Genomic DNA, 15,720 nt, shown 5'->3' with positions numbered 1-15,720 from the left:
AGCTGGAAACTCCCCATGCAAGGGACATAGGGACTCCAGGCAATGGTTTACTGGCCAAATAGCTGTTGCTGTGGCTGGGTGGCACCCTCAGAGAGAGCTCCCATTCAGAGTGGGCGGTATCGCGGCAAAAGATTTGCACATGTAACAAATTAAACTTTCTTCTGCTGGTGGCCATGAGTCCCCAGTAGACCCTTCAGATGGAAAAGATTGTTACAATGCAGAAAGCTATTACCCCATGACGTTTCCTTCCCTGACTACGTCATGGGAAGAGAAATGAGCCAGGCTTCTGATTGTGAAACATTTCACTCAGTACATTTTATGTACTTGGACAGATGGAGACACTTTCACTGCAACGAAATCATTATTTTTTTGTCAAAAACATTGAACACAGCTGTCAAGAAGTTGAACCTCTGGGAAAAATGTAAAATGGTCATTATTAATTAGAACTTCCTCTGCTGCCTAGTCTATAGCTCATCAGGCATGTGATCCTCTAGGTGACATACCTGTGACCATTGCCCCACACAAAACTTTGAACACAATCCAAGAAATAGTCTTCCACAGAGCTCTTACACTCCAAACAGTTGAGGTGGTTTGGACTAATCTCCCATGATGAGGTGTACATTTTATCAGGGACATACAAAAAGGTTCCACAGATAATAAGGATAATAATCGTGTGGGTACATCTACATCTACACTCTGCAAACCACCGTGAAGTGCATGGCAGAGGGTATATTACACTGCCCCCCCCCTCCCCTCCCCCCCGTTCCATTCACACCTGGAGTGTAGGAAGAATGAGTGTTTGAATGCCTTTGTGTGTGCTGTAATTATTTTAATCCATTCTCACAATCCTTATGTGAGCAATGTGCAGGGGCTGTACATTCCTAGAGTCACAATTTAAAGTCAGTTCTGGAAACTTTGATAGAAGATTTTTTCAGGATAGTTTACTGAACTATCAGTTTAATAAATCAAGGTTACAAAATACTAACGGCAATCCTTTACAGAAGAATGGAAAAACTGGTAGAAGCTGATTTTGGGGAAGATCAGTTTGTATGCTGGAGAAATGTAGGAACATGCAAGGTAACACTGACCCTATGACTAGGTTAAGGAAAGGCAAACCTACATTTATTGCATATGTAGATTTAGAGGAAGCTTTAGTGTTAACTGGAATACCCTATTTCAAATTTTTAAGGTGGTTGGGGTAAAATACAGGTAGCAAAAAGGCTATTCACAATTTGTTCAGAAACCAGACGGCAGTTGTAAGAGTTGGGGTGTATGTAAGGGAAGCATTGGTTGAGAAGGGAGCGAGACACGGTTGTAACCTATCACCAATTATATTCAATCTGTATATTGAGCAAGCAGTGAAGGAAAGAAAAGAAAATTTTAAAGTAGGAATTAAAGTCCAGGGGGAAGAAACAAATACTTTGATATTTACCGATGACATTGTAATTCCGTCAGACAGCAAAGGACTTGGAAGAGCAGTTGAACAGATCGGCAGTGTCTTGAAAGGAGGATATAAGTTGAACATCAACAAAAGCAGAATGAAGATAATAGAATGTAAGTATATCAGGTGATGCTGAGGAAATTAGGTTAGGAAATGAGACATTTAAAGTAGTAGATTAGTTTTGTTATTTGGGAAGCAAAATAACTGATGATGGTCCAGTAGGGAGGATATAAAATGCAGACTGACAATGCCAAGAAAAGTGTTTCTGAAGGAGATAAAGTAGTTAACATCGACTATAGATTTAAGTGTCAGGAAGTCCTTTCCAAAAGTATTTAAATGGAGTGTAGCCATGTAGGGAAGTGGAACATTGATGATAAATAGTTTAGACAAGAAGGGAATAGAAGCATTTGAAATGTGGTGCTACAGAAGAATGCTGAGTCGGTAGGGCATATTCTGAAGCATCAGGGGATCACCAATTCAGTATTGGAGGGAAGTGGGGGGAGGGGGGGGGGGTGGTATCATAGAGGGAGACCACAAGATGAATACAGTAAGCAGATTCAGGAGGATGTAGGGTGCAGCAGTTACTTGGAGATGAAGAGTAACATGGAGAGCTGCATCAAACCAGTCTTTGGACTGAAGACTGCAATAACAGTTTACAGCTATCTTAAAAAGTCTGCCAGTTCAGTTTTTTTCAGCATCACCGACCATGTTGCCCTTCTCTGTATAGATTTAATATGCCGTCTTAGTCCTATTTGGTATGAGTCCCACACACTTGAGCAATACTCTAGAATGGTCATATGAGTGATTTGTAGGTACTCCCTTTTGTAGACTGATTGCTCTTCTGTAATATTCTACCAATAAACCGAAGTGCACAAGTCTGAGCCTGTGTGATCATTCCACATCATATCGGTACGAAGTGTTATACCCAGGTATTTCTATGAGTTGTCTAATTCCAACGGTGATGCATTGACATTACATTTTTTAACATTTGAAGGAAGTTCCAATCTTTGCACCGCTTTCACATCGTATCGAGAACTGACGGAACATTCGTACAGCTTCTTTCAGCTAGTACTTCACTATAGATAACTGCATCATCTGCAAAATTCCTGAGGTTCTATTAACATTGTCGGCAAAGTCATTAATATACAAATGAACAGCAAGGGCCAGACCACACTCACCTGGGCCACACGTGAAGTAATTTCTACATGTGACGATGACTCTCCGTACAAGATAACGTGCTGAATACTGCCTACCAAAAAGGCATCAATCCAGTTACAAATGTCACTCAGTACCCCACACGATCGTACTTTTGACAATAAGCATAAGTGTGGTACCGTGTCAAATGCTTTTCGGAAACTGAGAAATTCTTCATCTGCCTGACCACCTTGATCGTGAGCTTTCAGTATATCGTCTGAGAAAAGTGAGAATTGAGTTTCACACAATCAGTGTTTTTGCAATCTGTGCTGAATGCCATTGAGGAGTCCATTCTGTTTGAGATACCTAATTATGTTTGACCTCAGAATATATTCTAAGATGCTACAACAAATCGATGTCAAGATACCTTCGAAGTTTATGTCCTCCTGGAGAAAGTTAAGTGTACAGGCGTGATGTGAAGCGATAAGTCCCACTGCCTATGAGGTGCTTCACATGTTTACACTTTGGGCATCTGTCGTTCCACAGCACAGAAGACCCTCAACGCGGCAGTTGTGTGCAGTCACTCCATGAAGGTACGAGCGTAATCCCAAAAGTAAGGTCTCCTATTTTTTTTGTAAGTACAGAACTCTGTTTGTGAGGCAATTGGTCACACCGTTATGAAGAGTGCTTCACACGCTGTGTGTAAACGTGTGCACGCCGCACTGAGGCACTCAGCCTTGGCTTGGCAGCCATCGAGAATGGAGCTCCTGTTGGATGTTACCGCCAAGTGCGAATTGCGCGCAATTATTCAGTTTTTGAATGCAAAGGGCACTGCGCCGATTGAAATTTGTCGCCAATTGACGGAAGTGTATGGTGAGTTGTGCACAGATGTCAAAAATTTCGTAAGTGGTGTAGAGAGTTTGCAGCTGGTCAGACCGAAATTCACGACGAACAAAGGAACGGGAGACTGTCAATTTCTGAGGAGACAGTGTTGAAGGTTGAGCAAAGCATGCTTGAAAATTGGTGGATCACCCTGGATGATCTCTGCATGTTGGTTCCTGAGGTTTCCCAAAGCACGCTCACAGAATTTTAATGGAAACTACCAGAAGATGTGTGCAAGATGGGTGCCACGCATGCTGACTGAGGACCACATGCGGTAACGAGTTGACGCTTCCCGTGCATTTTGCAGCCAAACAGGACAACTTTCTGGACTCAATTGTAACAGGTGACGAAACCTGGGCATACCATTTTACACCTGAGACCAAGCGACAATCACGCCAAAGCTGCGGAAATTCAAACAAACACAGTCTGCCGGTAAAGTCATGACAACCGTTTTTTGGGATCGGAAAGGGGTGTTGTTGATCGACTTTCTGCCCACTGTGACCACAATTAACGCTGACTGTTACTGTGAGGCTCTGAAAAAACTCAAACGAGCAATTCAGAACTGGGGGAGAGGGAGAGGAATGCTGAGCAAGGGCGTACACATTCTCCATGACAGTGCTCGCCCACACATTGCTCGGCAAACCGTTGCTCTCCTTCAACAGTTTCAGTGGAACATAATCGCCCACCCACCCTATAGTCCTGACTTGGCGCTCAGTTCCCTAGGTTAAAAGAACATTTGGCTGGCAAGCGATTCAGCTCTAATGACGAGGTGAAAGAAGAGGTTCGTAACTTTCTGAACAGCGTGGTGGCAAGCTGGTATGACATGGGCATACAAAAACTGCCACAACGTCTACAAAAATGCATCGACAGAAATGGTGATTATGTCGAAAAATAGCTAAATGAGAAAAAAGACCTTGTTTCACAAAGTGCCTAGCATCCAGCGTACGTTGGTCTATCGATTACTCATATGATTTTTAATGCATCCCTGTTGGTTTTTGAACGAATTCTAAGTTGATTTCTGAATGAATCATAAGTTGATATTTGAATGTGCGCATAGTGTACGTGATGTACCTGGCAGGGGAATATCCGTCGCATCTAGAACTGCAGACAAAAGTGGGTGGATCTATATGAGCTGAGCGAATAATGCCGAACGGGTGAATGCCAATCGCTTTTTATGTGGTTGATTGGGTTTGCAAATGATCAGTGTTGTTATAATTACTAGAGAATTCCGTAGATTCAGACTACCAGAGTGGAAATAAACGACTAACAGGAATACGTATTGTCTTCTCCGTGTGTCCAAGAGAATGAAATTTTGACAGAAAATTTTTGGCCAGACCGCTACACTATTAAGGGCCAGTTATACAGTCCCCGGCTATCAGTCGCTGAAGTTCTACTCTGGGAGTAGCGCGGAAAACGCGTTGTACGAACAGGTAATAACGCCTAACGGGAGAATAAATGCGGGATAACTAAACCGGTGTTTGTGGCAGGGTTAGTGAAGCTAACAAGAGAAGAAGTTTTGACACTGGCTGGAATAGTTACAGAATTAGTGATGACAAGATTGTTTGTTAGACAGAGGAAAGAGAAGAAACAAGGACTCTCACAAATTACGGAGGAATATGACGATTCCAAATTTTTCGATTCATGCTTCAGAAGCTAGAGAGTATGAATGAAGCGTGAAACTATTTCCTAACATAAAACTTTAGGCCTAATAGGCATTTGAAATTGGTACTTCGTGAATTATATTCTGTCGTGTTATAAAAATGACGATTTGTGCCAAAACAGTCTCGTTTATTTGGTGTGTGTAAAAATTGCTGCAATATTAGGCGGGCTTATTTCATTTTATCTAGCAGAGAGTGACAAAACACACGTAATCAAATCAAAAAACAACACCAGTCTAGGGTACTGTTTGTATTAATAATCCCATCCAGTATTAATTGCGAGATTTTTTTAAAGAGGGTCAGGATGTCAAACCGGCCGACTGGGAGCAGGAGAGGCACCACAGGAGATTTTAATTTCCACTGGCCTGAATATAGTTTGATGGCATCCATTACAATTACACGGTTGAATTCCACAGATTGAAATACAGAGGCGTGCGGTGGAAGAATATTGTGTGAAGAGGCGTGGCACTGCACTTCGGCACATTTAAGACCAAATAACATCGTCTTACATTCTCTCGGACATATATGTTTTATGTATCACACTCTTCAGAAAGGTGTGCGCTACAAAATGAAAATATATTTGAAAAGTCGATTTTTTAAATTTTTGACGTCGTACCTCAAACGCTTGAGGGAGGGGGAGCGCCACTATCTAATATTGCCGCAGTTCGGAAAAATGTAGATCCGGAGCTGATGCACAGATCAGTAGTGGGGAGGTGGTAGTCTCCATGTGGCCCGTGTTTATGTTAAATGGTTTTTCTGTTTCCTCTTCGTTTGTTGCTCTCACGTCAAGTGAAAACAAAACAGATTTCTGTGGTCGGGAGCTATCAAGTGAAGCAAAATACATTCACATAATTATGGAAGGGTCCTCCGCATCGTCCCCTACGTTCCTCGGAGTATGGGACATCATCGTCGTCATCATCATCATCATCATCATCATCATCATCAAAATATGTTATTAGTTTCAGATTTTATTTTGTTTCCACTTTTCTGACAGTCAAGCTTTAATCGTCTTGCAGAACAATGAAGTTATTTTTGTCCGTTTTTTAAAGAAATTTGACTTTTTTAAATCTTTTCCGCTGAGGCAGTCAATTTATTTGAAACGAAGTGTTTAACTCCACACTATTGGTTAGTTTCAACTATTTGCTGTATTTCAAGTTCACGTCTTCATCTTCTAGCACGTATGGCATTATGCCATAATAAAGAACCAAACATGAGACAATACAGTACTGGTACTCCAAGAAAATTTACATCTGAATGTGGACATACGAATGTGCACTTTAAGCCAAATTATGCGTTTTAGTATGGCCCACAAAATTACCATGCTCTTGGAGTATCCTCTAATGTCTTGTTTCTTTTATGACATAATGTAAGATGTTTTAATGTTTTAGACGTACGAACGTATGAGCTTCTTGCACCATTGTAGCTGCGCAAGTGCGGCAATGCCTGTCACCTGGTGCTCTCTGGCAACTGCTGAAACGAATCTATTTCTAAGAGGTCGCGGTAAAATATTCCAAATGGTTGTTTGAAAAGCGTTACTTTCATAGTAAATTTCCTTTTACGCAGATGAACTATGTGCACGAATGTCCGATGAACTACTTAAATCGGAGAGCGTTTGACTCTTCATTCAAAAATCAAATCTTTGAGGACGACCATTTAGAATATTTTCGAGCCCAGAAGATCAGACATTTATGTCGTTGTTAAAAATTTTACTGGCACATTTGTGTGCTGTATCTTAAAGCGTACACGTGCAAGAAATATCAGCATTATGTGTGAAAGCTTTGCTTCTCTTGCAGCTTATTAATCTTGGAGACCAATATTATACATCTACGTGGCTACTCTGCAATTCACACTTTAGTGCCAGGGAGAGGCAACACTATGTATATTAATTTAAACCACTACCTTTTTCTATTCGCATGTCACACTACTTAACTTGCTGTTGGCTGACTGCATCACGTGTCCTATGCTCTGAATATCCGCTGTCATCGGCTGGCGAAAGCTTGGCATGAGCTGCGACTGGCTTACAAAAGCGCATCGCAGTCTCAATTTCAAATTCGAATTTATACTTTCGTAATACAAAAATATGTAGTGTATATGTTACTGCACATCAGACAACTTTCCAAAATGTGTTTTTTTCCCTGAGTTTCATTTTCTAAAGTGCTGGAAATTCTATGCCGGTGAAAGGATTGATAAGTTTTACAGTTCCGAGGAAGAGTATAGTGTTACTTAACACGGAAAAAGTGTGTTTCCATCCGAGAGAGAGTGTATTTTTAACCGGGAAATCCGGGAATATTTTTTCCTCGGCCACGTGTACACCCTGTGGGAGAATGTTAGGAAAGTGTGGTTCACCTTTAATGGGGACTGCATATAAGAAGGTGGTGTGACTTATCCTTGAGTACTGCTCGAGTGTTTGGGATCTGTACCTGGTCGGATTAAAGGAAGACATCAAAGCAATTTGGAGGCAGTCTGCTAGATGTGTTATCGGTAGGTTCAAACAACATGTAAGTGTCACAGAGATGCTTTGAGAACTCAAATGGGAGTCCCTGGAGGGAAGGTGACGTTCTTTTCAAGGGACACTATTGGGAAAATTTAAAGAACCAGCATTTGAAGCTGACTCCCAAAAAATTCTGCTTCCACCAACATGCACAACGCGTAAGAACTGTGAAGATAAAATATGAGAAACTAAGGAACTATAACTACAGAATCAAACTGGTTACAAACTTCACAGTTTAACTGTGAATTAGTAAGACAGCGGAGATCATGGGAGTGAAATTGTTGCATAACAGCTGTAGCACACATTGTATAAATAGCTTGCCGGTGTTACACCATCATCACACTGTTTAAACTTCGGTGAAGTTCACAGCGCTCTTTCTGCCATTTTATGGAATAGATTAACATTATGGCAAATTATTAGTATATCTTTTTATTATGCAGTAATAATGACGTGTCAGAGTAATATTTGTTTAAGGCATAGCATAATTTGTGTTAGCATAGTTTGCTGTAAATGTGGAACGTTAGTGTACTGGTTAAAAATTATATAAACATTGCTGTGGTCCATGGTGGCTTAACCACTGCTGGTTCCTTTTAATGTGAGTCACGCAGCATCCCCATCGCCGTAGGGTCTGTGACCAACAGCTGTGCAGTAGCAGCTACGGGTGGGTTTCCTTTACTACTGGTTTCTGAGCCTGATAAGAGTTTCTTTACACAGGATGCCAAGCCTTATGATACATTCCTGTAATTGTCAGGTGCCAAAGCTAGATGAGCTCTCTTTTAAGATCCTAAGGTTACGTTTACTTCAAGCTATTTGAATTGTTTACAGGTTTCATTAATTTGCTGTAGAATGTCATGAGGAAAAGTGTACTGCTGGCCAAATGATGCCACTGATGCAATTCTTTGGCAAGTAACTTTGGTAACACAGCACCCAAAAAATTAGACTTTTCAAACGAGGTTACCTCAAATTATGAGGGGGGAAAAACCTATTCTTCTTATTGGATTCCTTATTTGATTTCATTTTTATAAGAAGTATTTTGTAGAGCTGAATGCTATAAAGACGTCAAAAAAGTGTACTTGCTTGCAGTTTTTTTGACTCGAGCTTCTTTTGTAGTCATCAGGACTTCTGATATTATCTTCCACAGAGAGTACTGAACAATTGTAGAACATAATAAAAGGTGTCAGATTTGAGTTGCCATAGAATATGTGACTATTTTCAAAGCACCTCCACTCTGTCGCTTTTTTTAAGTGCTTATATGCTCATATAGCAAAAGCAAATATAACTTCTTAGGTAGTTTAGAACATGGTCTTTGTAATGAAAGTGGGTTAAAAAAATAGCCATTTTTGGCATTTTTAGAAAAATCGTCATCTTTCCCCTCAATTTGTAAACTAGCAGAAACACTAGGACAGTGAAATTTTATGTTCAGAGGCCTTGTTCTGGTAAGTTATTACATTGAAATTTTTGTGCTTATTCCACAGTTATTCTTGAAAGCTTTGCGCTTTTATTGTGTGTCAATTTTTCTGGCAGGCATTCCTTCAAATCATCTATGTGCTAATCTCTCAGGAAATCTTTCTTTTATTCTTTAACTTCTGTAAGGGCAAAAAGTTGTACAAAATGACAGCCCCCCCCCCCCCCCCTCCCAAGAAAATACTGCCTGAGACAATATGTCCCAAAGCTTCTGAAAACCCACGGGTGCACTGTTGGTGGCTGTGCTATGGCGTCGAAAAATGACTATAATTGCACAAGTATTTAACTGGCAAAATTAAACCTTTACCATTATTTGTTGGGAACATATGTGAATGTTCACACAAAATTTCAGCAAAATCCAAGATGGTCATTTAGAACTTTTTTCCGAAATTGGACCATTTGGCATGGAATGGCCCCATAGTTTTTTTTATGATTTTAAACGTGTTTCTCACTAGTACTATAGTTCCTAGTATATACACGAGTAAGAGTGCAAACTACTATTTACAGGTCTGTGACGTGCCTCAGAAAGTTATGGCAGTTGCAAAGAAGCTGACATTTGACATATCTCCGTCACCGAGGAAAGTGAAAACAGCTGAAGTTACATTGACGGTACGTGAAGCTACTAACTATTTAATTTCCTTGTGGTTTATGACTACATGTGTTTCTCGAAACTGCTCCACAGCTGAAAATTTACAGAACAAAAATTACATTCTACATTGTATCACTTGGGCATTTTAAAACAATAGTTAGGAGAAAGAATGTAGAAAACAATCTTTAAAAAAAATGATAGTATGCACCAATAAGCATTCATGCAGAAAAACTAGATTTAAAAGACATTTTGATGTGAAACAACTAGAGATTTCTAAAATCTTTATATTATCTAGGTTAAACATAAATGCCAGTGTCTGCCAGATTTTGTTTTGTGTTTTCTTCCTCTTGACTATCACATATCTACACCATAGAAAGTATTTAAAGTCTGTCGGATGATATTAGTATCCTGTGAACTTACAGGTGAATTGCTGGCTCAACATGTTTTCCAGCAGATGACAGTGCAGCAGTGAATGAAGTATGATTGCTATTTGAGTAATGCAAGCCTGTATTGAAGTGGTACTGGAAGTGTGAAAACATGATGTAGGTAGAAAGGCAATTGCGTAATGCATAGAGAACTCAAACACCAACATGTACCACTATTTATCGTATTCAGGATAAATTTGAAGCCAATGGTACTTTTCAGGATGTGCAAAACAGAAGGTCTGGCCGACCACAAACATCACCGAGTCCAGCTTCCAGCACTGCTGTGTTGCAATATTTTGCTAGGTCACTTCAAAAATTTGTGAGGCACGGTGCACGTGATAGCAGGGTAAGCCAGTCAAGCTTATGACGAATTCTGAAGGCTGCAAAGTGGAAAGTGTACATTCCAAGATTGCTGCTGCTTTCGAATGAGGATGACTCGAATCGGAGGATGGAGTACTGCGAGTGGTTTGAAGGCACGCTTCACTAGGATGAATGGTTTGCACGGATGGTTATCTGGTCTGACGAAAGCAATTCAACTGTAACAGCACTGCAAATTGCCACAACTGCATGTATTGGGCTCTTGAAAATCGTCATGTTCACATGGACAAACATGTTAACCTACCAGGTGTTAATGTGTGGTGTGGTCTGTCACTGCATGATTTGATTGGCCCATTCTTCTTTGAAGGTACCGTAACGGGTGAGATGTATCTTCATATGCCGCAAACGTCGATTTTACGTGCCATCTGAGAGGTCTTTGGAAATGAAACATTTTACCTACAACAAGATGGTGCTCTGCCTTGCCACCACAGAGATGTCAGAGCCTACTTGGATGAAAGCCTACACGGTCAATGGATAAGTCGAAGAGGAACAGTTGAGTACCCACCACAGTCTCCAGACCTTACATCTCTTGACTTCTGCCTGTGGAGGATGTTCTGTGCGGCTGTCTACACTGGCAACACTGTCAGCCATAGTACAGTGGCATTGACATTATTTGCCTGCTAATAGTGGTCACTTTGAACACACAAAATAATCTTTCCCCTGGACAAGAATTTTAGGGGTATGTAATTTTGTTTAATTAATATTGACTATCAGAATGTTTCTACATTTTTCTGGACCCCTCTGTATTTATGCATAATGTTAATGATTTGTATAACTACTATGGACTGAAGTCACAAAAAACAGCTGTCTTTTATTTCCTTTATGTTTGGCCTGTAAGTGCCCTGTGAGAAGCTACGGTTAGACAGACTCGTGCACACATGCACAATGACAATGATCAGTGACTGTAATATCCATGTATCTGATCGATCTGCCACAACGTGCTCTGTCACATGCTCATTTTCCACAAACAGCGTGAGTTTCTGTAATTAATTAATTATCTACAGTATACTAAAACTGGGTACCTAGTGAGACCAGAAGAAACTTGTATAAATGTGGGCTGCACGGTTGAGTGAGTGTATAGTCATTTATTAGTTAACACCAGTTATTGCCATCTTATAGTTGCTGACAATATCCACGTGTGTAAGTATTTCCTTGTTGAGGTATTTACAGTTCACGGTAATTGTGTGACTCCCTTTCTATTCATAAGGCTGCACATAAACATCATGTTGTGTAAGAACGTTGTCTTCAAAACAAAATGACTTTAACATTCAGCCATCAAGAAACATTGGCATTTAATGTAGAATTTATCTTAAGGTGCATCCACACGATGACTTTTTTCTGTTTGACTTTCTGCGCGTGCTGAAATTTCTAACAATGCAACTATGCGTGCCCATTTATCAGTGCATTGTGTCCTGGGTTCGGCGTGAATATTTTGCACTGTTTAGCAGACATAGGTAGCTGTAGCCTGTGTGTTTAGTTCTGTAGTGTGCTGAGGTTATCCTTTGAGGTGATTTGTGTGCAACAATGTCTGTTGATTGCAAAGAAAGCGTGCTGAAATGATTACAGTCAAAAAGAACTAATATGGAATGTCGCTTCTGAAGGTTATTTGTATAAAAATTTGATATGTGGTGCCCTGAGTGTCAAGTGTTAGATAAAAAGTCTGTGATAATATCACTGTAAAGAATAAGATAAATTTCAAAGTAGAAAACCAGAGAAGCAGCCATCTACAAATTTATGTAAAATACCTTTGAAAACTGTGGATGCATATTCATGCTAATGCCAACTGGCGCAACTGAGGAGCATGATATCTAATCAAAAGAAATTGAAATAAGGGATATTAATGAAGAACAATGAAATTGGAAAACACAACCTCCATTCAAGTGAATTCTGGGGTGTGTCGCATTACCAAATTTGTCGAGTACAATGATGTTGATCTATGTAAAATTTCTTTTGACTGAAGTGGTGTAGACAGGTTTTTATAATATAAAATACAAATATGTATTGAAAGTCAGTAAACTTCGGAGAGTGACTAAGACCATCCCTTAAGTATTTCTCAGTTTCAGAAATAATCAGCGAAATGCTTATTTTGAAATGTGAAATAAACAGTTGAAACTGGTATGCAATTTTCCAGTTGCTAGCCAACGAAATATTATATGCAAGCCTTATCACTCCAGTTTCCCAAGCAGAATTTGTAAGATCTTGCTGTGGCCTCCTCCTGAATTCACAAATGAAATGCCACCATCACTTTTTATTTCTTGTAACTCTGTTGTTTAGATACTGTTCAACTCATTTCGATTTATTTCACCTTTGCGTCACAGAAAGTGCAACACAAACTCCCAAGCACGCAAGGGGATGGATAGCAGATTGCTTTGGCAATGCGAGAACATGCATGCATATGTGCATTGTTTTCACTAATTTTTGCGCATGTGCTTTTCTTCCCACGCACTAGCGATTGTGCACGAGGAAAAAGGCACCACATGGACATAATCTTTACATTGATCTTCCAAACTAAAGCATAAAGTCCATTCGTGTTACTCATATTTGTATCTCAACAGAGCACACATTTATAATAGTTCTATATGATGTCATTTAAGAAACCTGCACACATTCAGTATTTGACAACAGTAGTTTCTCAGATATTCATTACACTGAAGCAACTTCTCACACCATAAATAATTTTGTCGATATTGTCAGGCATCAGTTGGCAACACAATTTAAGAATGTTAAGAATGATATCTAACACTGAAAACAAAGAATGTGTCACAATTTTATTAACAATAGAAAACAGTGCTTTTTAGCACTTTCTGTGACGCAAAGGTGAAATAAATCGAAATGAGTTGAACAGTATCTAAACAACAGAGTTACAAGAAATAAAAAGTGATGGTGACATTTCATTTGTGAATTCAGGAGGAGGCCACAGCAAGATCTTACAAATTCTGCTTGGGAAACTGGAGTGATAAGGCTTGCATATAATATTTCGTTGGCTAGCAACTGGAAAATTGCATACCAGTTTGAACTGTATCGGTCTGAGAGTGGCTGCAAAAGGGCAACTTGTTGCATGTTAATTTACTGACTGAAATCAAACCATGGACCCAAAATCTACAGTAAACGATTTTCGGGTGTGTCCTACATTGTACGACAGCTCATAAATGTTGACAAGAGTTAAAAAAGCGAAGCAAAATACATGAATTAGAGAGGCAGTTGCAGTCGACAAGAGAGTAGGAGTAACTTCACATTTCGAAAATTTGTTACAGAAGCCTGTGGAAGTATTATACCTGTCCTGCAAAGATAAATTCTGACATTTAACGTTAAAATTTTTTCGTTGCATTTCGTGAAAATTTAATGAGACTGAAATATATTTTGCAGAACTCTTACTATTCGTTGGATATTTTTAACATACTTTTTGGATTAGAAATATTTGGTAACACTGCTGTGTAATTCAACAAGAAAATAATATTTTCAAATTATCAAAGAAACTGATGCCATAGTGAAATCCATCATTGATCACCCTAAAACATTCAAAGACTATCCCTGCATTGGGATATTAAAATTGTCATGTGTTAAGACTACTTCAGAAACTAAAGTAAGATATACACAAAGACAAACAGGAAACATAAATGGTGCACCAATACAGTGTGGCTGGTCAATGAAATATTGTTAACATTTCAGTGGAGAATATTCTCAAACCATCAGTACTTTGAAACTTCCTGGCAGATTAAAACTGTGTGCCGGACCGAGACTCGAATTCAGGACCTTTGCCTTTTGCGGGCAAGTGCTCTACCATCTGAGCTACCCTAGCACGTCCCCACAGCTTCACTTCTGCCCGTACCTCATCTCCTACCTTCCAAACTGTGAGGAAGGGGCGTGCGTGAGTCATGCTTGGGTAGCTAGATGGTAGAACACTTGGCCCGCGAAAGGCAAAGGTCCCGAGTTCGAGTCTCGGTCCGGCACACAGTTTTAATCTGTCAGGAAGTGTCATATCAGCGCACACTCCGCTGCAGAGTGAAAATCTCATTCTGGCATCAATACTTTACATATACGTACCTACCTACCTACCTCCCTACCTACCTACCTACTTCGCAAGCGTGGCAGAGCGTACTGTTTACCACTCTTAGTCATTCCCCTTCCCACTCCACTCGCAAATAGTGAGGAAAAATTACTTTTTACGTGCTTCTGTACGAGCCCTAATTTTTCTTATCTTCGTGGTCCATATGTGAAATGCACATTGGCAGCAAAACAGTTGTTCTGAACTCAGTTTCAAATGCCCTTTCCTAAATTTCCTCAATAGTGTCCCTCGAAAAGAACATCACCTTCCCTCCAGGGATTCTCATTTGAGTTCTCGAATCATCTCTGTAACACTTGCATGTTGTTCATACATAACAGCCAGCTTCTGTATTGCTTCAATGTATTCCTGTAATCCAATCCCAAACACTTGAACGGTTCTTAACCACACTTTCCTAAAATTCTCCCAATAAACTTGCCAAGCATTCGTCTTCCCTAGTACAATTCTTGCACGCTCGTTCTGTTTCATATCGCTTAGCAATGTTGTGGCTAGATATGTAATTGATCTCACTTTGTCAAGCAACACACTATTAGTGCTGTATTCAAATATTCTGGGTTTGTTTTTGCTACTAATCCACGTTAACTTACATTTTTCTACATTCATCACACCGACTAGAAATTCGTGTAAGACACCTAGTATGCTTTTACAGTTACTCAATAACACCTTCCCGTACACTACAGCATTGTAAGCAAACAGCTGCAAATCGTCTATGTATGGAGAAAATAGTAGCGGTCCTGTCGCACTTCACTGGGGCATTCCAGACGTCTGATACACACTCACCATCGAGGACAACGTACTGAATTCTATAACTTAGGAAGTCTTCATGCCACTCGCATATCTGAGAACCTATTCTGTATGCTTGTACCTTCGTTAAGTGTGTGTTGTGGCACAATGTCAAATGCTGTTTGAATATGGAATCTGCCTGTCGCCCAAAGGGATGTGTGATGGAGACGTCAAATTGGGGTGCTACTGTTTTCAAGTCATCCAAAGTGCTTAAAAATATTTTTTTCAGTTTAAATGAAGCAAAGCCACATCTGTCTCTGTAGATTGTTTAAATTATTGAAATCTTTTTATGGTGGGAGGTTAGTGATACGTCTTTCCATTCCTGAGTAAATGACCAATATATTTTCACGTTTGGCCACAATGGGTTATAACGCACAACTCTCAACGTAATGACCGTGCATTAAGTGAATTT

General features: G+C 39.9%; 1 protein-coding gene across 1 annotated transcript in view; it reads left to right on the top strand.

Moving 5' to 3' along the window:
- The window catches only part of LOC126426483 (uncharacterized), a 126,009-nt gene that overhangs the window by 91,936 nt on the left and 18,353 nt on the right, over positions 1 to 15,720 (top strand). Inside the window, exon 6 of the mRNA XM_050088393.1 lies at positions 9,578 to 9,679. Coding sequence (XP_049944350.1) covers positions 9,578 to 9,679 — 102 coding nt within the window. The remainder of the gene's footprint in view (positions 1 to 9,577; positions 9,680 to 15,720) is intronic.

This window comes from Schistocerca serialis, chromosome 11, assembly GCF_023864345.2.
Source record: "Schistocerca serialis cubense isolate TAMUIC-IGC-003099 chromosome 11, iqSchSeri2.2, whole genome shotgun sequence".
Taxonomy (NCBI): Eukaryota; Metazoa; Arthropoda; class Insecta; order Orthoptera; family Acrididae; genus Schistocerca; species Schistocerca serialis.
This window is presented reverse-complemented; position numbering and strand designations above follow the sequence as displayed.